This window comes from Rhamphochromis sp. 'chilingali' (genome assembly GCF_963969265.1).
Source record: "Rhamphochromis sp. 'chilingali' genome assembly, chromosome: 22".
Lineage (NCBI taxonomy): Eukaryota > Metazoa > Chordata > Actinopteri > Cichliformes > Cichlidae > Rhamphochromis > Rhamphochromis sp. 'chilingali'.
This window is the reverse complement of record NC_137950.1, coordinates 9,172,610-9,198,011: the sequence shown is the minus strand read 5'-3', so window position 1 is coordinate 9,198,011 and position 25,402 is coordinate 9,172,610. Positions and strand designations below refer to the sequence as shown.

Sequence of the window (25,402 nt, the reverse complement as noted above, 5' to 3'; positions counted from 1 at the left end):
GAAAAATTAATTCACAAATAAACACTGACACCTTTCCTTATCTCAATTAATGAAATGTTGCAGGTTTTACCAGACGCAAGATTTCAACTTGAATTCCCAAAACGCCTTGATCTAGTTGACACACAAGAGCGGATGTAGGTAAAACCTAGCTCCAGCTCTGGATGAAGAGTGTTGTACCTGGACTTCATGCCTGGTTTGACCTCCACGACTTTATCAGATACATGAACAACACGAATGAAGACCTCTCCAGACTCTGGGTGGGCCTGTCGCTTTAAGAAGTCGTTCACCCTTTGCTCCAGAAAAACCCCCAACTTCGTTTGGGGCAACCCTGTGGGACAGTTAAGTTAGTCAACAACTGTATAAAACAGCCAGCACGAAATGACAAATATAAAAACTTCTGTTGGTAAGTGTACGTCTAACACACTCTGAACAACTGCAGGGAAAGACATCAAGCTGGAGGAAAGCCAACACAAACTTTAGCTGTAATTATTATTTTATGTCAGAGTTTGGTCAAATGGTTATATGAGCAACATATAGCCAAAGTTAATTCAGGTATAATTTTATGCATATACACCCACATTGCACCAACGACAAACTGATCTGTGTGAAACACTAAAAGCTGCACAATTACAAAAGTGAGCTCACAAATGTCCACTTACTTTTGGCAGAATACTTGTTTTCCTTCCTCGCCTTATTCGACTTCTTTAAGCAGCCATCACATACAAAACTATGAAACAGAAACAAGATGGATAAAAACCAAAATCAGTTTTTACCAAACACCAGCTGGACTTTCACAGGAATCAAACAAATGGAAACAAAAAGGCTATTTACCCTTCTGGCCAGATTGTGTCATTGTGCAAGACGCATATCTGATGCATCTTCCGACCACAATCCATACATTCAACAAACCTGACGAAAGGGACAGAGGGGAGGACACAGCTTAGACCAAATCTCTTCACCCCACCACAAAAATTAAATTTGCCCACGACAAAAGGCAGACTTACAGCTCAGGGTCCAGTGTGTCGTTCTTCTTCTTCTCAAACTGATCCTTGCTTATTGATCTAAAACCAACAAAGAGGGATACTGTAAAACTGCAGCAGGTGGAAATTGAAAATAAATTATTGCAAAACACTTAATAAAATCTCTTTCAGGGGCATGCTGAGGAAATTAATTTTGATTAGAAATTGAGTGGAATGCAGAAATGTTCATTTTCTTTTCTCGTTGACGTATTAAAATCTGCTAAATCAAATATTAGGTGTGGAGTCTACATCCCATGGCTTTGCTGGTAAAGTTTACACCATGAAATATGATTTAAGCACACCTATTGCAGTTTCTTTTTTTCCTATAATAGAAATGAACAGTGTAGACTCACACAAGAGATTAACTGGAAAGCATTAAAAAGCATCTAGCATGCTGAAAGGTGACATTTAAGTTCAAAAATCACATTTTATTAACTAATACTCACGTCTGTGGCTGGGTGGGGTCGTCACCCAGGGAAACGGTCTCTCCCTGGATCTCGTTGAAACACTTTTCGCAGTAGTGGTACCTGTTAGCAAGAAGCCCAAATTTTGGTGAACTACACCATTCCCCACAGCACAGTCAACCACAGACAGCGCATGGGAGGGCAGTCACCAAATGGTATAGGACATGGGCAAGGCAGGGTGCCACAAGCCAAGCAAGCAGGAAGTGCAGGAAGGAGGAACGCAGGACAGCAGGGAAGTCGTCACCGCAACAGCCAGTCATGATTGTAAGGGGTGAGGGAATGAGGTGGAGGGGGGGTTGGTGGTACATGGTGGGGCAAGGCAAATGCAAGCCAATGTTGATATCACAATCATTTGAGGAGGGGAGACAGACACGTCGTATGGGAACAAGACGAGACAAACATCCAGGACAACACACAGCAGAGAGCCGAGGCAAAGCACAGATTAGCAATTTGGACATGAGAGGATGAGCAACAACAGCAACAACAACAACCACCACAGCTAACAGAGCAGGAGCAGAATCAACAGGAGCTAAATGGGAGCAGGAAGCTGTGGCACAGGACGTAATACAAACACTCAACAGATAATGAACAAGCACAGACAACTGCTCAGCTGTTCATTCAGGAAGTTCATTTTAAAGTCGGTCCTTTCACATTCCGCTAAAGTTTGCATGACTGGACTTAATAATGATGATGATGATGATGATAGAAATAATTTTTAAAAATGATCAAGGGAAGATTTTGAAAGTGTGGCCTTTATTGTCCAGTTTCTTCCTACTTCAATTTGCGTTAGCATAGTTTCCCCACAGTTCCATTTTGCTTTGGCGAGTCACCCATTACTTTTAATTACATTTAACATTATTGATTTACTAGTAACCAATCCACCACAGTTATTTTGAAAAGTCTGTCACTGCCAACTAGTTTCATTCCTCACCATCTCATTTCCCTACAAGTAGGCTAGTCCTCAATATCCTTCACCTGTCTCAAGTCCCTTGTCCTTTGGTGGAACAGACTTTACTTGACAGTCTCTGACTACAGCCTGTGATGCCAGTTTTGATTGGTTGTGGAGAGCCACCCTAACCAGAACCTGCAGCAGGGTGGAGAGTTATGTCTCGCTATGCTGTAGAAAAAAATAAAAAATAAAATTCGGCACCTGGAGTCAAAGGTGACAAATCAGGAGTCCGTCCACTGGGTAGAGAACTTACTAAGGAAGGCAGATGATTGAGCCTCTTTGATCATTGTCACAAAATATAAATGCTATTTATTTATTAACCATTTTAGGAAGCGAGGGAGTGTTCGTTTGCAGTTGTTCATGGGTTTCCTGCCTCGCTACCACACAGATAAAATCTAGTACTGGTGTTTAAATCTCCAAAAGCCGATTCTGTTCATCTGGACGTAGCGTTTTGTGGGAGAAACGTTTCGTCACTCATCCAAGTGACTTCTTCAGTCTCAGCTGACTGCAGGTTTCCCCAATCTTATAAACAGTACATTTGCATAATGACTGAAACCAGCCCACTGAAGGAACAATGGGCTGGGAGGTCAGTTCCTTAATCTTAATTATGCAAATTCTCATGACCATTGATCAACAACCACTGACCAAAACCCACTGATCAAAGACCACTGATCAAAGACCACTGATCAATGGCCATGAGTACCATTCACAGAGAGTTGGGGAATGGCTGCAATCACAGCATTGTAAGATGGCGAAAGATGTACCCTTAGGCCCCCTCCTCGATTCAGAGATGGTCTTTCCCTTTTCACGTAAATGGCCTCCTTGACTCCGCGCTCAAACCAGCGTTCCTCCCTGTCCAGGATGTGTACATCCCCATCCTTGAAAGAGTGTCCACTGGCCTGTAGCTGTAAATAGACTGCAGAGTCCTGGCCTGACGAGGTAGCTCTTCTGTGTTGTGCCATCTGCTTCGCCAAAGGTTGTTTGGTTTCCCCGATGTATAAATCCTGGCAATCCTCCTGGCACTTAACAGCGTACACTATGTTACTCTGTTTGTGTCGGGGGACCTAAAAGCCACAGAGACCCGGTGTTTAGAAAAAATGTGTCAACTGCTCCGATACTCCTGACACATATGGGATCACTACAGGTTTTTGCTTGGGCAGCGGTTGTCCTTCTCTCATGGATCAGCTGGAGCTTTTTTTAGGCGCCTTTCCAGCTTTGAAAAAGTCCAGCTGGGAAACCACATTTACTCAGGGCCTTCTTGATGTGCTGTTCTTTTGCCTCTCTGGCCGCTGTGTCAGTGGGGATGGTGTTCGCTCGGTGTTGTAGTGTCCTGATGACACCCAGTTTGTGCTTCAGTGGATGATGAGAGTCAAACCTTAGATACTGATCCGTATGTGTAGGTTTACGGTACACGTCAGCTTTTAGATGTCCCCCATTACTGATGGAAATCTCACAGTCTAAGAAGGCTAACCTGCCACTTTTCATATCCTCCCTGGTGAATGTGAGGTGTCCGTCCACCGAGTTAATGTGATCCGTGAAATGTGGTACGTCCTGAGATTTGATTTTCACCCAGGTGTCATAAACAAATCTGAACCAATGGCTTGGTGGTGTTCCAGGGTAGGATAGCAAAGCCCTCTTTTCCACTTCTTCCATGTACAAATTGGCCACGATGGGTGAAACTGGGGAGCCCATGGCACACCCATGTTTCTGCCTGTAGAACTGACCCTTGTATGTGAAGTAGGTGGAATGAAGACAGTTCCAACAGCAAACACACTTGGTCGATGCTGAGCGTGGTCCTGTTGCTGAGGTTGGTGTCATCCTGTAATCTCTTACGAACTACCTCCAACGCTTCCGTGACTGGGATGCAAGTGAAGAGAGATGTAACGTCGTATGAGACCATGGTTTCATCTGCCTCCATAATGACATCTCTCACCTTCTCAACAAAATCCAGGGTGTTCTGGATGTGGTGTTCAGAGCTGCCCACCAGCTTGAGGATCGAAGCCAGAAACTTGGAGATGTTATAGTAGGTGACAGAGTCGATCATGCAGACAATCGGTCTTAAAGGAGCACCCTGTTTATGTATTTTCGGTAAACCATACAGACTTGGTGTAGACTCCCCTGGGTACAGCCTGTGGTATGAGGTCCGGTCAATAGCCTTGTCTGCTTTGCACTGGTGTTTAAATATTCTAAGCTTTCTTTAAAAAAAAATCTCTCACACACACACACACACACACACACACACACACACACACACACACACACACACACACACACACCTAAAAGAATGTGATCAGAGGACTGACTGTTAAAATGCCAGTGCATTAGGCACCACATGGAAATATTTAATACCAAAAAAAAAAAAAAAAAAAAAAAAAAAAAAAAAAGGAGAACATGAAGTGAAGGGAAGTGTTTAGGGAAACAAAATTAATCAGATAATTATTTGGCATTTACCTCATATTCTCTGAATACTGGCCCACTGCTAAAACTCTTCTTAATGGCTCTCTTCTATAATCTCTTCCTTTTTTACTATCCATTCTTCCTATTACCCTTCATTTCTTTATTGCTCTTCCCTTCTCCCCCCATACCTGTTCTGGTAGCTGAAGTATGCAGCGTCTCGGGGGATAGTGCACAGCTGCTTTCCATAGCAGCACAACGTCTGAGGAGAGAACTCCAGCTGATGGAGAGAAGCAAAGAAAAATGATAAACAACTCGTTAACCTCTTGACCATCAACAACTGAATCTTTAGCCACTCAGCATCATGTGAATGAGGCAAACTCATCAGTGCCCTCTCACTGGTATAGCCTACGATACTTATAAAAGTAATGAAATAAACTCCCCGAGTCTTACTTTTATGTCCCTGGACCTGTATGTGGGGAGTTCGACCTAGGCAGCTATTCCATCTATGTCATACGATTAGCATTGAAGCTGCTGGATAGTGCTACTTCAGTCAAGTGCAACGTTAAATTGCACCGCACCCCCGCACTCTTGCTGGGACAGCTGCCCGAGTTAACAACCCCACACCACACAACAGTACTATTATCAAGTCTAAGCACTTCTTAAAACTGACCTTCAGTTTAATCACACTGTGACAGTGGCAAAGATATATACACAATTTCAAGAAAAATGTTTGTACTTGACTTGAGGAACCAGAAACAAAACCTGAACCTGAAAAAAACTCACAGGAGACAACATTTCCCAAGTTCTGTTTAGGTTTTTATTTTATCTGAGAAAAAAACTTTACTGATTAAGTCAAGTTCTACTTCGATTTGTCACACTGTACTATACCTTCAGCCAGCTTTTAATAATAGAGGGGCAATCAGTTTTGTTATTTGTCTGCAAAACCAAAAATAGCAGAGTCTAATGAGAGCTGAAATGTGATATCGCAGTGGCATGCTCAAGGCCAATTTTAGCTATGAACCCACTTCACTTGCTTCTGTTTTCAGGTCTGAAACATGGTCAAGGAATTCAAACACACATCTTCAACCTGCGTTTTATAAAACCGTAATAGTTTTAGGCTCCATGGATTGGTTCACGTGTTGAAACAAAACCTCTATAAAGTATAAAAGTGTAAGACTTTATCGGCATCACTCCTTAATATTTAGCCAGATACACTAAGCCCTGGTTTACTTAGACTCTGGTTCAAGTTCATTTGTAAATACTTTGATGAGTTAATTGGCCGGGATAATTTGAACCAATGCAAACGTGCACTCAGGTCTTCACACCGTGTCAGGATTGGGCTTCTTCACCTTTGGTGTTGTTACCAACTTAGCACCTTAACTTGAGCAGTGTAAGTGACGTCCTACAACTTGGGAACGCGATACCAATCCAGTGCATTAATAATGCTTTGCTTCTTTCTTTCTTTCTTTTTTTTTTTAAATCCGCATACATACTGCAAATTTCTGCACAGCAGCTCAGATGAGAAAGAGCCATTTAGGAGCACACACTTAGCTAAACTAAATTAGCTTATTAAGATAAGGGTTAGTTTAATAACCAATAGTTGTTTTATTTATTTTTTTAATAATCGTGTGAGCTCTGGGCTGCTATACAAAACATTTGGGACATTTGTCTGTCTATGTAATGCACTTTCACTAGATTTTCTGGCAGATTGCTTGTGTTTCCACTTACATGCACAATACTTGCCGAACATACAAATGACTCTCAAACCATTACCGAACTCTGTTGAACAGCTCTAACCTATGCAGTGCTGTTGCCAATTTAAGAGTGACCTGTACCCACTCCTATTCCACCTCGTCCATTCAGCCAGTTATTCCACACTTTGTCTCACCTTCCTCCCACAACAGTAGCCAAGACTCTGCATCACAGGGTCGATCTCCTGTTCGAAAACCTCAGCCAGCTTGGAGCAGTACTTGTAGACTCGTGAGGTTTTGCGATTGTACAGCCAGGCATTGTTGAACATCAGCCAGATGTCTTCCACGTACTGCCAGGGCTCCTGGTACTGACCTAAAACCAACACACGCAAACCATGATGACTTTCCAATCTAGAAATCAAAAAACTTTTACACTTTTAGTCCTCCCTTCTTAACACATCAACTTCTAACACCCCCAAATCTATGCTTTTTCGTTGTGGTCTACTAAGTTTCCATAAATACAGCAGCACATACTAACCTGTGTCTAGCTTTCGCTTGATGGTTGATAAGTCCATTGGGTTCTTCACAATGTCAAAGTAATCCTGGAACATCACAACGTCAAAACAGAGCAGTTAAGCCCTCTACTAAAATTTGTACGAGTTAAAATGCAGATAAAAAGTTAGACTTTTTTGCAAATGTGAAACTGAGCAAGTATAAATAATCTAAACCTCAGCAGGGGTACATACAGGTATGCAGAGCAGTTGAGGATCAACAGGCATTCTGAATGGCAGAGACTCTGGATCTTGTCTGTAGAGCGATTCAAGCGTGGGCATCAGGGCCTGACGAAGCTCCTCCGGTTTGAAGACTGTAAGAATGATGGAGATTAGAGGGCAGAGTGAGATGAAAGGATTAATAAAACATGATTCATTTTCAGCAGGTGTAAAACAGCTGGTAAAAATGTATTTTTGACTTACTCTTCTTTTTCACTGGGGCCTGCGACACGACTGCTTCCGAGCTCTCCTCTTCATCTTTCACCTCTTTCTTCACCTCTTTCTTCACCTCCGGTTTTCTGTCTTCCATCTTTACTCCTGACCCCTGTGTTGTAGTCGACGTTTCCATAGGAACTCCTTTACCGCCTTCTCCAGAACACTCTTCTTTTTTAAATTCGGATTTCACAGGCTTTTCCTCCATTTTGAGGTTGCCGAGTTTCCCTCCTTTGGAGCAGCTCCCAGCATCGCTCTCGTCCTCCTCATCCTGATGTTTGACCTCCATCTTTATGTCCACATTGGTGGCTGAAGTGTTTGACGCCGGTTGCTGGGACGAGGTGTCTAGACTGCTGACAGAAGCTGGGGTCGGGGCCTGACTGTCGGCTGGGAACGAACCCTTCTGGGATAACTGAAGAGAGATACACAAATTAGATGCATACAAGTAGTAAATATGCAAGTGGTGAACGACAGGGGAACATGCAAGTAAAACTGAACAAACTGCTCATAGTTTGGTGTTACATTAACAGAAAGGGCAATGCGACATAGCTTAATCCTTCTGGCAGTTGCTTGGAGCATCAAATCTGTAAAGAACTTTGATGAACTGTGTAAATTTACCTTTGAGGCAAAGCATGCCCACAGCAAATCACTGATATCATGATGATGATCTGATTCAGATATTTGTGCTATTATTTATAAAGTATTTTCTCTTTAAAGTATTTTATTGTTGTCTAAAACTTTTCAAACTTAAAAGACCTGATTTAAAAAAAATATTTTTTAAAGTTTCTAACTCATGAATTAAAAATAAATGCCAGTTTTTAATAATAAGGGACACTGACCGGAGTACGTGGCAGCTGACTGCCATGCGGTGTTGAACTTGAGGCCATTCCAGGATGAGATGGAGTGGTTGAACCAGCAGGCCCCATGTGTTGCTGCTGGAGGGGCTTGTTGGAGCCAGGACCCTGACCAAGCTGGTTCTGCTGAGGAGCTGGGGGTGGCACCAAATGTGATGCATTAGGGGTGTGTGGTTGTGGCGTCTGCGACCCAGCAAGCCTGGGGGGCGTCTGGTGGGGAGTAGGTGATCGGCTGTGAGCAGGAGAGGGTGAGCTGCCACGCATGGGCCCCAAATGAGGGTTGGAGTTGGGTTGTTGGTTTGTGTTAGATGGAGTCATTGATGAGGCAGGGGCTCCAACAGCTGAGTTGGGACCTCCACCACCCACGCTTTGAGGCCCCATTGGCCCTACTGGAGGGACACCACTGGGAGTGCCAGCTGAACCCGGCTGTGCTAGAGGACTCGCAACTGAGAGGGGGGGAGGAGTGCCCATCTGCGTCTGAAGACAGAGGTAGAGTTGGTTAAGAGACAGAAAATGTTGTTCTTTGGGTAACCTAAGAATGTATGTGATGAGATCACATCAGGATGCTTTATATTCTATCCATGTTTCTTAACATCACGCTATAAGGAAATTGTAACAATACTGCCCGAGGATGGCAAGAATGAAGAGGTTACTCATCTCCTACGTTTACATTTTACCGCATAAAGTTTTATATTAACCCAGAATATTGCAGTTCTATCTGATGATCCAGGAATTATTGGAGTGTGTTTTCTCTTCTTCAGGTTTAAATTTTAGTTTGCTACATTTTAAATGGGGATGCACCAATCCGGTTTAGATATCTGCCAGTACAGAGTATCAGTGCTTATGTTAGTTTAAAGTTACAGTGTGCATAAATTTCACTGTTAGATGTCAGTAGACTGGATTGCAGATTAGAGTTAACACCCCCCCCCCCCCCCCGAATTCAAGTGCACTAGCTACAGTGGCTCCTTCAGGTAAAACATGTTTAAATTAGCCAAGAGATCAAAAACAATAAAAACGCCCGCTCACCATGACTTTACACTCCATGTCTCATTGATGCGGAGATGAATTATTGAGGGTAAGTTGAACTGCTGATAAGCGCTGCTGTTTTAGCATCTGTTAGCTGGCTTTAGATCCACTCAAAAGACAGTTTCACTAACATTCTTGGACTCAGTTACTTGACAGTCCACATTAGCTGTCACAATGTTAGCGTATAACCAGCTGTCGACGTTGTTTAGCTGGCTCCTTGTCAGCTGTTCTGAGATGGGAGGGTCATGTGTCTAATCTGCTGACATTAATTACTGTGACGATATCTGGAATAAATAAGCATGTTTATGCATGTTTTCCTGTGTCAGAGACCTGACTTCAGTTCAGGAGATGAAGCTTAAGATGTTAAGAAAGAAGATAACATTTTGTGAAGATGTCAGTGGCATTTTCTTTCCTTTGTTGGTGAAGGTTATGTCTTACAACTGGAGAAAGCCTATGTATGAAAATACATATCTAGTGTCTTCTCCTTCAGACAAATTTAAATCAGAGGTGGGCGATATAAACTGTATACGGTAGAAACTATATAAATTTGGCCAACGGTAGAGATTTTGACTATACCATTCTACCGCGATAGCGCATGTTGATGGTGTCATCAATCTGCGCCTGTTTTGGGTTGAAAGCATTGCAGCAGCTGCAAACAACATCATCTGCAAATTATGCCGGGCGACAGTCATAGCAAAGAGACGAAGCACTTTTGGAATATGGGGAAAGCCAAAAACTGAGCTTCCTCCACTTCCGTACCATTGATTCATTAATGCTGAATTCTCTCGCAACTGCTCTATTCCCGTGTTGTTGCAGTATATTAATGACTAACCTTGTATTGTGGATGGATTATCTCAGTTGTTCTCCTGACTGAAGTTTGGCCCGTTTATAGCATCCTGCCATGTGATTGCATTTGTCCCTAACCCCCAGAAACCCTCACGTTAACTTTTATCAAGTGGAAAAGTGTTAGCGTTCATCCTTCAGCTTCACTGTGCTAATATTATGCTAACGTAGCTGTTTTGCTAGCGATCACGTAGCACATCATTATATACCAGCTAGTCCAACTTCAGTAACCCTACAAACGTCACTGCTGTTTAATTTTCTGTCTTCATTTATGTTGGAAGTGATAGCAGAGCAGTACGTTTTAATTTTTTCAGAAATCTCTCAGTCAGAACATGCTATATCATGTTTAGGTGGAAACTAGCGAGCTAACTTCCTGCTAACTTCTAACTCAGTTGAATTTACTAAATTCTGTTTTCATGGATGTCTGGATGTTAAACTTAATTGTTACACCTGGTAAAGCAGCAACGCCTATCATTTTATTAAAGATGAAAGAATTTAGACAGTTTTTAACTCTCAGTGATGCCGCAGTGGGACCTGAAGCAGACGGAGTTTTGGACCCAGATTACTCCAAAAGGCTCCTGACTACGGCAGCCGTAATGCTCCGGCAATCCATCAAGCGGTGCGCCTTCATAGCTTACCAAAGTCGTACTAAAACATGACTTTACTTTTTGTCAGACTCGGGGACAACAGTGTTGTTTCTGTGCGGCCATTTCCCTGCCAATTTTGAAAACTGCCATAGTTTTCAAAATTGGCAGTTTTCATTTTAATAAAGGAGACGCTCTCACGACTCATCGAGTGTCACTGACTAGTCAATCGGTAGTATGCAGTCTGTTGGCGTGACATTTTTGGTTTGCCTTGGAACCCACAGTCGAGTAACTACTAAAAAGTACCTGGTACTATGACCTAATGGAAAACCCTAAAAACTATGTTGAGGCGTGCCAAACTGACCCGAGTTCTAGTTACAGAAGTTTCAGAGGTATATCCCTCAAAACTAAATGCAAGAAAGTTGCATAAAATAGTTTTCAACCATAGGAAATTTGAGTGTCTTCATAGTTTCACTTTTAAGATGCACTAGTTTTCGTAAACTGCAGGAAAAACAAAAATACTGTTGTGCACAACGACCAAAAAAAATAAAATAAAATAAAATAAAATAAAAAAAAAAAAAAAAAAAAAAAAAAAAACACACAACGTGCATCAAATTAACTTTTTCCAACAGTGCAATTTAATTTCTATGCATTCCAGAAACTACAGAAACACCAGTAAACTTTTGAAAGGCCCTGTAGAGTTAAAAAAAAACTACGTTTCCTATGAAAAATGACGTCACTTAAAAATAGTGCCTGCTCCGGTGGGCTTAAAAATTACACTTTCACCTCAGCGTGAACATCATTAGGTTACTTTATACTGTTGTTATTTACACTCGCACTAGTTTCACCTCCCCTTGACTCACAGCGAGTGCACACAGATATACACACCTCTCATGTAGAGTGGAGCTAGCAAGAGACAATTGAAGTCAATATTAATTAAATTGGCGACAACACTTTTATTACTGTAAGTGCAGCAAAAGCTTCCCAACAACCGAGAGAGAAATAAACAGACACGCAGGGAAAGGATGGTTGGAGCTTTTCAATCATGTCAACTCACTTGACCACAGTATGTGGTTGAGTAAAATGTACAGGCCTTTTCCTGTTATAGCTTAGAGGAAGCTATATGTACTTCTACTGGTATATGACAGAATAACACAGAACAACATAGAAATGAACCAAGTTACAACTGGAAATATATCTGATCCAAAGGGTTGGTGCATCCCTAGATTTACATGTATAACTAATGGTTAGTGTAGTGTGTACTTACAGAACACGATGACCTGCACAGTACTCTTTACAATTCTCCTCCTCACACCCAACACATTAACAACAGAGTTTATATTTGAGTTGGAGGGGGAAAAATGAAAGAGAAAAGAAAAGAAAGGAAGGACTATTTAGGTCCTTATTAAAGACCTAAATATGAATTGCTACAGGTACAATCAGGGTTTCTAAGCAACATCAAAAAGAAGTGCGAGCCCTCTTACCTGCACCATACCTCCTGGTCCCCCAGGTGGTGTCATCCCAGACTGAGCTCCAACTCCAGGTCCTGAGCCAGGAAACTGTCCCTGGGACATATACGGGGCTGGCAGCTGGTTAACATTGGGCTGCCCCACCCTGGGTCCAACCATTCCCATCTGAAGTTTTAAAAAAAAAAAAAAAAAAAAAAAAAAAAAAAAAAGCACTGGTCTTCAAAAAAACCAAACTTTATATTTTCTTAGAAGTTTGTTATAAAAAAATCAAATTAATTTAACAGCTACTCATTTTATTTCCCCCACTCTTTAAACTGTGTTCTTCTACATATCTGAAACACTGTGTGTACTCACCTGGTTGCCAGATGGTCCCAAGGGTAGAGGAGGTGTTGACCTCTGGCCCATAGACTGTATTCCCATTTGGTTAAACTGATTCATACCTGACAAAACACAGAATTTATGATATACAACATAAACATATTTTACATGGATTTTATTTTTCAAAGTAATCAACACTGGGGGGGGGGGCTGTGTCAACATGAGGGCAAAGACACTCAACTCTAAAGCCTTCGTCATCAGAGTGAGCACGACAGCAGATATTAGAGACGCGCAGCTACTCCAGCTGTCTATGTCCACAGTGGAGATTAATCATGGCATTACACTCAGCCCATTCGGCTCCAAGTTAACATTTGGTAAAACATAAATAAAAAAAATAAATAGAAAATAAATAAATGAATAAATAAAAATAAAAAAATCAGTGTAAGCTTCAATTCCACCATAAAATGATGAGCCTGCAACTACAGATGTTTTACCTGGGCCTTGCGTTCTGTTCATCTGATTTGGTCCTGCTGGTCGCACCATTACCGGGTCAGTTAGGGGACCGTCTGTAAAGATAGGGGAGGAGAAGAAGGAAGTTAAACTGCCGTGTGTTCACCAAGCATGAGCAGAACACTTTGAACAAACACTAAAAACGTTTCACTTCTTCCCCTGCCCCCAACAGGTTCACTCACTTGGAGGCAGCCCAGTAGGGGGCTGTCCCATGCCAGCAGGTCCAATGTTCACACCTTGCTTCTGCAGTCGGGTCCTCCTCTTCTCTTCCAATTCCTTCTGGATCTTGTAGATCTTCTCTGCCAGCAAATGGTAATACTCAGCCTGTCAAAAGAAAACAAGAGATTAAGGACATTAGAAAACAAGAATTTGAACACAGAAAGGACACAAAAATATAAATTATTTTGAAAATTATAGAAGTATTTTGAAACTCAAGTAATACCAAATCTGTGGCTCTCTTTCATCTTGGAAAAAGACAAGTTAACAACAGGAAAAAAAGACAGGGGTTCACCTGCTGCTATAAATTTAATGAACAAGTAATGACAGCACAATGACTGACATAGATACTGAAACACCGACACCACTGATTTCTCAAGTGTAAGGAGCAACTTACTCTGCTGTTAGCTGATTCATACATGTCACCCTCAACTTTTCGGGCATAAGCCACCAGGTTCTCCATTCGACGGTCCTTGAGGGCAGCGGGATCTGGAGTCGGAAAGATGGCCTGGACACTGTGGAGGGACAAGTAAAGAGGAGGACAGAAAACAGGATGAAGGAAAAAATGGTGGAAATTATGTAGTTTTTAACTACAGCGCGGACAGAGGTATGTGTCTGAGATGAACATGACATGGATATCCAGTCTCGATGGCATCATTCAGATCCCAGAAAAAAAGGAAGAAAAAAACCTTGATGAAACCAAGCAGATAACCCTCCATCTATTTCTGAAACATTCACCATATTTAATATGATAATCCACCAGTATGTTTTCTATCTATGACTACAGAAATACATGACACCTAATTTTTTATATCCAGGCAGATGAATGGAACTTAAAAAAAAAAAAGAAAAGAAAAAGAAAACACAAGCCCCCCCCCCTTTTTTTAAATGTATTCGCACAGCAATGCTAATTGTGATCCTATGTGCAGTCCAAAACTAAATAAATAATGCAGCTTTTCTCTTTAATACTTACAGCTTGTGTACCAAATGATTTCGTAGATCCTGTGTGATGTCCTCATGCCAGCTTTTCCTCATGCCTGTGGCGGAGGGAGGGGCTGCTGTGGGCATGGAACCGACCCCACCAGCATCATTCAGACTAGAAGAGACAGAGTGAATCCTTTAAATGGCTTCTTAAAATAAATGTATGTCCTAAAACCCTTGTAGAACTGACCAAATCTTTAAAAAATAAATAAATACAATAAAGCCTTTGTGTTTGCTCTTACCCCTGGTTGTTCATATTAAGATGCATCATTGTATCTTGCAGCAGACTAGCTTGCTGGCTCTGAGGGGAAGCACCCACACCTCCATTCACTCCCATAGGATTCACACCTACACCGCATAGAAAAGAAAGGAAATTATATATGTTTATTCTCAGTGTCATCCTAACAGTAGGACACAATGGACAAGCTTTTGCCTGGACATGTTTTTCAACATATCCAGGGGTTAAGATAAGCTACATAGCATGGAACATATTCTTGAGATGATTATTTTTCCTGGAGATCTGACAAACAATTTTATATAGCTATCTTCATAGCTCCCACCAGCGATAAACAGCTTTTGAAAAGCCACTTTAAGTATACAATTCACTCATTCTGAAAGCTGAAGGTCCTAACCGCTTGCTGGCATTGAAAAAAAGAAATGCTTAGCATTAAGCTGTAAAAGAGCAGACAATTCAGACAATGTCTTTTTACTGAAAATAAACTAAACTCACCCATTGGGTTCAGAGGCCTCACACCAGCCTGCCCTTGAAGGCCTTGGTTGGGCATGTTAGGCTGGGAAGTCTGAGCCTGGATTTGGTTCCCTTGGTAGGTGAGGCCCAGAGCAGCATAGGCCCTTTCTATAGAGCTGGGATCAATCTGGCTTGGCTGATTGAGATTGGGAGCACTTGGTTGGCTACCAGGGATTGTACCAAGTGAGCTGCCTAGTCCTGTAGCAGCCCCTGCAAGTAGAGCTGTAAGAACACAAAAAACAAAAGTTATGAATGAATAAAATAAGCTAAGAATTAAAAAATAAATAAATAAAAATCATTTACTGAATACTTATAGAAAATTCAGCAAAAATTATTATATTTTTGTGCTATAATATAATACTGACTAGTATATTCAAAACAACGCTGTCATTTCAAACCCAGTACAAAATCATACTTACATTATCAGCATTACAACGTTAACCCCTAATTTCCTTCGGGATTAATAAAGTATTCTGATTCTGAACATCAAACTTGGTCATTATTAATACATTTACACAATATAAATGTGTAAATATATTGATAATGATAACAGCACAGTATCTAAAAAATTTATCCAATGGTATGAAGGAAGGTATATTCTTTTGTTTGGTCGGATACAGACACTCACACTGCGTGTTCCTCTTGTCCCCGGCATTCTTCAGCGGCAGGCAGACAGGACAATCATGTCGCGTGCAATTCTTCCAGTGGGAGATGATCTGCCTCGATGATGCACAGTGAGCAACTGTTGGTCAATGAGGCAAAACAGATATGGAATCAGGAGTTGGGAAATGGAGGTGTATTAGAGAAGGAGGGGGGGAGGGGGGGGGCTGTTTTTTTTTCTTTCTTAAGTACTACTCTCAAAAATCAGGTAGCATAATAAAATTAAGCTTCATGTGCTTAAGCACTAAACCATTTTAATAGGTGAGATACACTTTCATTACGAGGAACGTTGCCAGCTTGACAGCTACAGAAGGGATTATTTTATCCAGTGTTTCCAGGAGGATGCAGCATCCTTTCTACTTACCCTGACAGGACTTCCCAGCCTGGCAGTGAGTCATATGGTTGAGGACATTCTTCATAGTCCGGCAGTGGGGCAGGTTGCACTGCCAGACTTCACCATTGGCCTGCTCCCGCCGCTGGCACTTGTGTGCATGTAGCAGGAGTACCAGTTGCTGCTGGATTAGCTTGCGTTTTTCAGGGTCGGCTGTGGGCGGTGCTCCGGCTGCAGCGGATGCTGCAGAAACCTGGGTACCAACTGCTTGAGCGCCCGGCACCATCCCAGGGGCTCCTCCCACAGGTGCACCTGTGGGACCACCCACACCTGTCTGTGACTGCTGTGTGCCCTGGAAAGAAAGTGGGCGACAACAAGACAAGGTGAGACGGAGGAAATAAGAGAAAAGAAACAGAATAAAGAGAAGGCAGAAGATTAGAGGGAGTAAAAATGGAAGAGGAGGTGGAGGAAGAAAATAAAAGGATGGTGTTTACAGCAATACTAGAGTACTGAGTGCTCAAGTCAAATGACAGGACATGAAGAGGTAATGCAGCAGGAAGAGGTAATTTAGTTTCTGATTGTGTTGGGAGATTAAATGATAGATTTGACAGATATCTGTATTGTCTGACTCTTTCACATCAATTTTTGCTAAACGCTCACACAAAACATTTTCATCATTACTGGCTATCAACCAGCATCAGTATCTGGTACTGTCCTAGAGTTTATAGTAATCTACTAATTCATAACACGGATCAGAATACAACTTATTTATTGGAAACATTCTCTTGATCATCTCTTCCTTACCATGGCGCCCATTCCTTGCATGGGCGGGTTCTTCTTGTCCACATTGAACTGGGCCATGCTATTAGCCATGGAACCTTTGTTCTGGAGCTGAGGGCCCAGCCCTGCGCCTCCCAGACCTTGATTCCCTTGACTTCCATATGGGCCTCCAAAGGGCCCCCCTGGATTCCCCATCATCCCCATCTAGCAAATGAAAATACAAGTTATTTTAATTTTTTGAAAAAGAGAAATGTTTGTGTCAATAATGAAGACAAGGATAAAACAAGACTTAAAATTATTCTATGCCTTCTTTTTGTTAAACTGCATGTCACTGATATGAGGATGAGTTGAGCATCTGAGCTCTATACATGCCAGCACGTTGTGCTCTTATTTTACCAAATAATCTTGTAGTGTAATCAAGTCTCAAGAACCCAAGTCTCAGTTGTTAAATAAGCTGGATTTGTGGATATTTCCACAAACCACGAACTTTATAAGACCGAAAGTTAAAAAGGAGCAACTAAGTCAATGAAATCTCACAGTAGTGGAGATAGAACATGTTTTAACCATATCATTAGAATATAACCTGAAACAAACGAAAACAGCAATTCACAGTAGGAGAGAATGCAACAGCAATTCTGATGCGATTCTCTTTTCTCCCTCCACACTGAGGAGGCCAACACAAGCTCATCTGAGTTTTTCCTTTAACCTATTCCTAACCAGGAATCCCACTCATTGCATTTGATTGGGTAAACATCAACCATCAGTAGCTCTACCACAGTGAATCATCTTCATCACCAGTAGGGCTGCCACGATTAGTCGACTAGTCACGATTACGTCGACTATCAAAATCGTCGACGACTAATTTAATAGTCGACGCGTCGTTTGAAGCTTTGTAAGATCCCAAAAGACGCAGGAATTAGTAGGATTTAAGAGTGTAATAACGGACTGAAACAGAAGATGGCAGCACTGCATGTACAAGGATGCCAGCTGCCGTTAAACCCCGAAGAAGAAGAAGCTCTGTCCCAGAATTCATAGCGCGGCCCAGCCCAGTTTCCAACAATGGCGGCAGCTAGTTAGTTTTAATGTTACTCTTATTATTCTTTCTGGGTCACAAAATAAACGTTTAACATATTTTCAGGCGAGAATGTAGCTGTGTAAACCTCAAATATCTGCTCAGTTTATCAAGACACCACATATTTTCAAAAGCGCTCCGACGTTTTCGGAGACATCTGTTACCCACTAGCTCGATAGCGAGCCGGGGGCTAGGCTCACTAGAGCCGTGAGAACACCGGACTCCCGGCAGATCGTTTTCAAACCCACTGCCGTCTTTCGCTACTCAGGTTAAATATATATAAGTCACTTAGATAACTTAAAATGTTATTGTTTGGCTTTTTTTAGTATTTTATTTGTTCCTGAGTAAATCGGTTTGGCTGAGATTAAAGTTATAGTTCTTACACAGCTGAATAAACGTCAAGCAGACAGCTGATTATCAGAAGTGTGAGATGCTGGAAAATTTACTCCGGTGTCCCGTTATATTTTAGATAGCAAGGAGTTGATTAAACTTCACCAAAACAATCTGCAGATTTCATTAAAATTTAATAAACTATCATCTTGTCTTTATTTTTAGTTAGCACAGACCTTAAACACTTAAAGCTGTAAGCTAATGATAGTTATATAAGAGCAGATGCTGCTGGTGCAATAAGCTGTAGTTTTACGTCCAATGGATGATGATCTGATTAGTCGACTAATCGCAAAAATAATCGGTGACTAGTCGACTATCAAAATAATCGTTTGTGGCAGCCCTAATCACCAGTACCTGCAGCTGCAACATTTTACCATCACTCCTGTGGGACTGTCAATCACACAGATGGACTCAAAAAAAAAAAAAAAACCAAGTGCACTACTTACGTTTGTTACAATAAACAAATACAACCATGAACCTTTAACCATCTGAGAACAAACTGAAGTCCGCAGCAAAGAATAAGAAATTCTAAGAAATAAAAACAGGATTTGAGAATTTCTTGTGCCCCCAAACATTATGTCTTAAGTCTAAGTGTCTCTAAATAGAACTTTGTTAACAATGAAAAAACGTGAGAACACCTTTCATAATTATACATCTATGCCTGCTTAAATTCTTAAGTTTTGAAATTGTAAGGCTGAAGAAAATTCAGTCTTATTTAGAAAATTACCTCACAGATGAACAAATTACTATTAAGGCAAATAAGACTAAGTGTGTGCAAGGGTTAATTTCCACTATTTTGCATTTGCAAGCTTCTTGCAAATGTAGATTTTTTTTCCTTTAAAAAAAATTTATATATATATACACATATACATATACATATATATATATATATATATATATATATATATATATATATATATATACACATATATATATATACATATATATATGTGTATATATATATATATATATATATATATATATATATATATATATATATATATATATATATATATATATATATATATATATACACACACACACACACACACACATATATACACATATACATATATATACACACATATACATACATACTAGGGGTGCAACGATACACAAAATTCACGGTTCGGTTCGGTTTGATACTTTGGTGTCACGGTTCGATATTTTTTCGATACAAAAAAAATGTTCATGCATTTTTTATTTGTCATTTATTAAAATTATAAATATATATTTTAACTCAAAAGTACAGTTTTTAAATTTAACCCTAACCCTTGTGCGTGTTTTTTATTTTGACAGCGAATGCGCACCTGCGGACCACTTATGTGCAGCCCTGGTTATTTAGCTCATCATATTGCAGCCACAGAAATTCTTTTGTCCATGAAACCATAAAGCTGCACTTTCTTTTTGCCTTATAGTCTGATTTGTCATAACTTCTCCGTTTTGTGGTAAGCTTTTCTTTGGCTGTCACTTCTTCACCCTGACCTGTCTTATTTGGCTCAGCAGAACTGAAATGCTTTTACACATGCACTCACATAAGCTCAGCGATTTTCTGCGTGATCAACCTCTCACATGTTTAAGCTTGCTGCGGGAGATTTCACTTGTCATGTTTGCATAGTAAGCTAACGATTAATAAGACGATGTCAGAGGAATTGGTGCACAAATTATCATCACTCACAGATCAGTGCTGTCGCTCTCTATACACAGTTCGCACGATTGCAAAGTGAAAGCAAAAAAACAAGCGCAAATTCAAACGCGACTTCAATATGTCACATATTGACAGTGGCTCACCGATGCCAATGACATAATTACCCAGCTACATTTCTGAAAGAATGCAAAAGCATTGACATATATTTTTCCTACAATAGCCCGACAGGCAGGGAAGAGATAGATTTTGGTAGCCCGACTGAAAAAATCGCTAGCTCCGGGACGTCGGGCTAGCGATTTTGCGAGCCCTGTATCTGATTGAGGAATCACTCATCTTTGGAAAAGAGAGTTTATTACAGAGAAATGGCTCTTTCCAAAATAAAAGCTATACTATCCGCTTCTTCTGGGCTATATTCTCAGCAGCATAAGGAGAATCATGTGCTAACAGCTGTCTAAATGACTCGGCTAAAGTTAGTAGCATGCTTGTTGTATTTGTCTTTGCACTAGGATGATGTCGGCGTAAATGTGCAGTCATATTCGTTGTGTTCCCACTAGTGCTTTCAGGTTAATCTCGTTGAAATGACCTTAACGCCACAACACGGCAAATCTCCGTTAACGAGCTACCGCCGATCGCTCCGTGCATGGGGCTAGACGGCCAACACGTTAACGAGCTAACTGCGCTAACACACTAGTTCACACCAATGTAATTGAGCATTGCATGGCACATCCAACATACTGTTTTACTTTAGTCCATGACTCGCTTACCTTCAGGGTCATACGTCACATGAAAACCAAAATAATTCCAAACGCCAGATCTGAATGAGGTTCAATTTGCCTGTTACAAGGAGAGCTTAACTTCTGTCTCGCTAGCTTGCCCTGCGCTCTTCCTTCTGACTATGCTGTCTGTGTTGAGCGCTCAGTGGATCTGCGCTGGACAGTGCAGCCTAGGCGGAGTAGTCGAACACAGATTCACTGAGCGCTCAACACAGACAGCATCGTCAGAAGGAAAGTTGATCAAATAAATTACAAATGTTGTATTGTTCGATACATATGCGTACCGAACCGAAAGCACTGTATCGAACGGTTCAATATCGATACGAATATCTTTGCACCCTTATATATATATATATATATATATATATATATATATATCTGAAGCACTGCCTACCTTGTTCATTGCTCCAGGCTGCTGGCCTCTTATCCCAGCCTGGCCCCCAGCTCCCGGCTGCTGTAGGGTCTCAGCCAAAAGGTTGCTGCCACCGACCATCCCCTGATTGCCGAAACCCATCCTTGGAGAGCCATTAATCACCTGGTTCCCAATCATGCCTGGCTGCTGCTGTCCATTACTGCCTTTCTGCTGTGCTCCCATCATGGTCCTGATCATTCCACCTGCAGCACTCTGCTGCTGCATCATGTTGGCCTGCTGCTGAGGGGAAAGGTGTTGTCCTTGGCCCATCATCTGCTGAGGCCCCTGACCAGGGGACGCCTTCATGTTCGCTAAGTGCTGCCCCATGGCAGCGGGGCCTCCTGGGCTACCCATGGCTCCTTGGTGCCCCGGCTGAGTTGAGGGTGTTGCCCCCGCACGCAAAAGCTCTGACAGCTGTTTATGCTTGGCCACTGCATCCTGCCCTCCACCAACTCCCCCAGGACCATGACCAAGCCCAAGACCCAATCCTCCTGCCCCTCCACCACCGCCTCCAGGACCCAACAATGCCGGTCCTCCTCCTAGAGTGGTGTGCAGCTGGTTAGGGTCCCCACCATTGACCAGACCTTGTTCATTGGAGCTGATGAGCTCATCTGGGAGGTCGTGCTCCAATTCAAAAAGAGATCCGAAATCTGAAATGAAGAAAGGCAAGTTCAAGAAGGCAAAAAAAGCAGAAAAAGAGCGAGGAGGACGACAACAGGGACCACAGCAATGTTAAGCTGGTATAATCCATCATATTTAAGCATGACCAAGTGAAAATGTGATCACTTGCTTGACATCAAAAATTTATGAAAGCTGATCATGCATGACCAATTTTCTCACATCAGAAATTAAAAACATACTATCCAATGCAACAACACTGAGCACCGAACCAGTAAATGATTTAGAGGTGGGCAACCTGACAAACTTATATGATGAATAAAATAAAAACAGTGTTGTCTAAGCATTTTTTCCCTCCATATGAAATGACCAAAAGTGTGATCAGCTGTGGCACAAGTAGGACGATATTCATTTGACGCACTATGCATCTTGTGAGTCTACCACATTTTGTAAAAGAGAAAATGGCATGACAGACAAAGTATAGCAGCTAACCAACAATGCTGAATGAAGCAAAGTGACGGACAATAATAACCACCACTTCTAGTCAAGAGAGAGAAAAAAATTTGTAGTATCTACTGTACGATCTACTATCTGCAGAGACAGTTAAGTTTTTAGTGGCAGGCTTTGTATCCAAGCAAGAACAGTAAACCAATAGTGTGATGTGTGATTTAAAACTAACCTTACTACCCAGGTTTGCAGAAAGAGTCTCTGATCAGTAAAGACATTCAAAGTGTTGCACAGACAGGTTGACGAATGGACTATTTCATCGAAGTAAGGCCACAAAAATTGGTAAGATACACAGGGACCGGGGATAAATTATTTCTAGTGAGAACAGCAATCCAAGCTTTAGCAGGCTATATTCCGTTCAGTCAAACACAATTTTTATGCTACACATTACCAAGTAATGGTAATGTGTAGCATTACCAGGTAATGTGTAACATACACATTACAATCAGTTAGTTATCTGACACATTACAAAGAAATGTGGCAGTCAGCAATTAAACATAACTAAGTTAAACATAAATTCACTGCAGCTCACAAACATTTGAAACATGCTTTTATTCTGTCCACACTTAACTTTTTCCCCTCAGGAAGCAGAAATATTAGACAAATAATTACTTAAGCCTTATTTAAAATACAAATGCAACGGGTTCAATGGTTCAGTGCTATGACATTTGAGTAACAGTTTTGTTTGTTTGCTTGTTTGTTTTAAGTATTGCATTGCTGTAATTGTTAAAGTTTGGGTTTTGGGAGCTATCTGACCTAACTAAGGCATTTAGGTAGCACCGTTACCATTTCTTGTTGTTTTGTAGACCAAATGCTTTTTCAAATAGACTGACCATCCATGAAAATAACCTGCAGTTCAATTAATGCTACGATTTAAAGACAACTGGAGACATCAACGGGAAGCATCTTTCGGCAACAACCACACTTCATGGCAGTGACACGAAGAATAATTTTGAGTGCAGTTAATTACATCCTCAAATCGTGTTTATCTTTTGGCAGTAATGCGTCTGTCATCGATATATACTTTGTAAGGTGACGGAAATGTGTGCAGTGCCTGACTAATTTAACCGTAATGGTCTCTCTTATTGCCGAGCAGGCGGGCAGAGACGCAGCTGGCTTTGGTGTAACGACTGAGTGAATGTCTAAGTGATGAAATCTGGGTGAATATTTCGTGCGTGTAGTAGTATTCGGTCACTAACTGGGCTTTCTGGTTAGCAGCTCGGTGGTTAGGCATGGCGCTGTGTCCATGCTCCACCGTTTCGTTCTCGGGCCACTATTCCAGCTGCTGCCACACGCCATCCACACACACGCAGAAAAAAAACGTACCAACAATGGCAGTTTGAGCTTAACAATCAGTCGGACCCGTGGGCCTAAATTTAGCTCTCACCAGGCTAGCAGCACCACCGTCTGCAACCTCTGTCTTCGCTAACATCATTAACGATGGCTTACGGCAGTTAAGAAAGGGTCCGAGTTATGATGGGGCAAAACAAGGTTGTTTTAAACCCTAGCAGCCTAAAAACTCGAGTACAGAATAGCAGTACGTATACATGGCTGTCAATTTAAGACAACTCTATGACACCAAGAAACTTCATCGTAAGTTTGACTGGCAATGGGGTTACAAACAACCCGGCTAAAGTAGTCATTAGACACGGGACCGTCAAGACAAGATCCGCGTTCAAGTGGGCTAGCCTAGCGCTAGCTGAATGGCTAGTAGCTACCTCCGGCTAAAATGGCTGTTAGCATGCGAGCTAGACGGGGAGCGTTTCTTCACGTACACACACTCACTACTAGCACGCTAACATTAGCAAGCTACGACAAAAACAGAAGCGTAATCCCGCGTTTCCCTCCTCTTTTAAGTAACCACAAGCCGTTCAAAAACAAAAAACTCAACGAATAACACCAAACCAAATTATAACCTGAGCCAGTACTTACCGTTTCCATCGCTGGCGGACGCGGAAAGTGCCGGAGAGGAGAGTTTAGGCCTCTTGGCTGAAGGCGGGCCAGAGTCCAGAACGTTCTCGGCCATATTTTTTCGAAATAAAAATATATAAAGTATCCACAATTGCAGTCGTTTTCACACCTTTAGAACCTCATTCCTTTCCGTTTCCAATATTGCGACTTTTCCCCCTCCTTTTGGGGGACTAAGAGGGGGAAAGTCACGGGTACGAATTACTCCTCTTTCCCTGGGTTCGCCTCTCGATTTCAGCCTCGGCGTATATCAACCCCCTCCCTCCCTCGTCAGATTTTTTGTTCTTTATAAATTTCTGCCAGCGGAGGAGGAGGGGGTCCGTGAAAGTAGAGGGAGACACACGCATCGGCTTCCCTCTAAACTTACAGAGCCTCTTCCGATGTAAATAAACTAGCCCCTGCTACCTCTCCCATGATCGCATCCGTCATTTCAGCTTCCTTTCCAGCGGAGTCTGGATGAAGATAATGTCGGGCAGAAAAGCCTCGTTTGCCTGCGAAGTGACGGTGGTGCTGCTGGTGGCAGCGGGTGAGGATGCGGGGATGCAAATTAAAAAAATAAAACTGAAAATATTCAAGTGCAATGGTTGACAAAATATAATGCGTATTATCTATGCATATAAAGACCCAAAAACCCTCAAAGTTGGTTATGATTCATCTATGCAGCAAGATGAACGTGATCTTCTGTTCCTGAGGTTTATAGTTGCAAAGATTCATTTTGAACTGTGTTAAAGAAGGGGAACTTATGTTTTAAAACATTTTGTAAGTGGAAGCTTTAAAGAACAAAATAGTGCAATAACTTGGAATTTAGCAGACCGAAGTTGATTCATGAAGCTTGAAAACTCTGTATTCTGTGGAAAGGTTTGGCTGAGCCTGATTATTTTCTAATTTAAATACATAATGTTTTATTTATAGCTAAACTTTCAGTGAGACACCACAAAAATTTGTAATCTTCCCATGATGATGGTGCAACTCTGCAGGGTTGCTCCAAAGCCAGTTTCACTGAGAAAAGCATTAAAAGCTTGTCACCAGACTCTCCACTTCAGGCCAAGTAAACTGTCCAAAACCAATCTACAGGTTCTTTCTTTTCAGTAACATTTATAAATATGTCACTGAAAAGAAAGAACCTGTTTGAACAGTGATTGTTTTAACGTGTTAATTTCCAGTCCCCCTGGTGTTTCCCCTCAAACCTCT

At 41.6% G+C, this 25,402-nt stretch overlaps 1 protein-coding gene across 6 annotated transcripts in view; it reads right to left on the bottom strand.

The window, feature by feature from the left end:
- The window catches only part of ep300a (EP300 lysine acetyltransferase a), a 32,130-nt gene extending 7,422 nt beyond the window's left edge, over positions 1-24,708 (bottom strand). The window contains exons 1-24 of one of the 6 annotated variants that reach the window (XM_080872482.1): positions 24,176-24,708; positions 21,101-21,768; positions 16,848-17,027; positions 16,077-16,395; positions 15,675-15,794; positions 15,035-15,274; positions 14,547-14,652; positions 14,297-14,419; positions 13,721-13,838; positions 13,290-13,431; positions 13,092-13,163; positions 12,634-12,719; positions 12,295-12,444; positions 8,343-8,834; positions 7,495-7,915; positions 7,267-7,385; positions 7,059-7,122; positions 6,718-6,893; positions 5,018-5,106; positions 1,466-1,576; positions 1,005-1,061; positions 832-909; positions 660-727; positions 178-328 (exon numbers count right to left, since the gene is read on the bottom strand). In XM_080872482.1, coding sequence (XP_080728608.1) covers positions 178-328; positions 660-727; positions 832-909; positions 1,005-1,061; positions 1,466-1,576; positions 5,018-5,106; positions 6,718-6,893; positions 7,059-7,122; positions 7,267-7,385; positions 7,495-7,915; positions 8,343-8,834; positions 12,295-12,444; positions 12,634-12,719; positions 13,092-13,163; positions 13,290-13,431; positions 13,721-13,838; positions 14,297-14,419; positions 14,547-14,652; positions 15,035-15,274; positions 15,675-15,794; positions 16,077-16,395; positions 16,848-17,027; positions 21,101-21,768; positions 24,176-24,269 — 4,244 coding nt within the window. In that variant the 5' untranslated portion in view covers positions 24,270-24,708. The remainder of the gene's footprint in view (positions 1-177; positions 329-659; positions 728-831; positions 910-1,004; positions 1,062-1,465; positions 1,577-5,017; positions 5,107-6,717; positions 6,894-7,058; positions 7,123-7,266; positions 7,386-7,494; positions 7,916-8,342; positions 8,835-12,294; positions 12,445-12,633; positions 12,720-13,091; positions 13,164-13,289; positions 13,432-13,720; positions 13,839-14,296; positions 14,420-14,546; positions 14,653-15,034; positions 15,275-15,674; positions 15,795-16,076; positions 16,396-16,847; positions 17,028-21,100; positions 21,769-24,175) is intronic. The other 5 variants (XM_080872484.1, XM_080872485.1, XM_080872483.1 and 2 more) reach the window with 5 other exon arrangements.
- Positions 24,709-25,402: the final 694 nt, after the last annotated feature.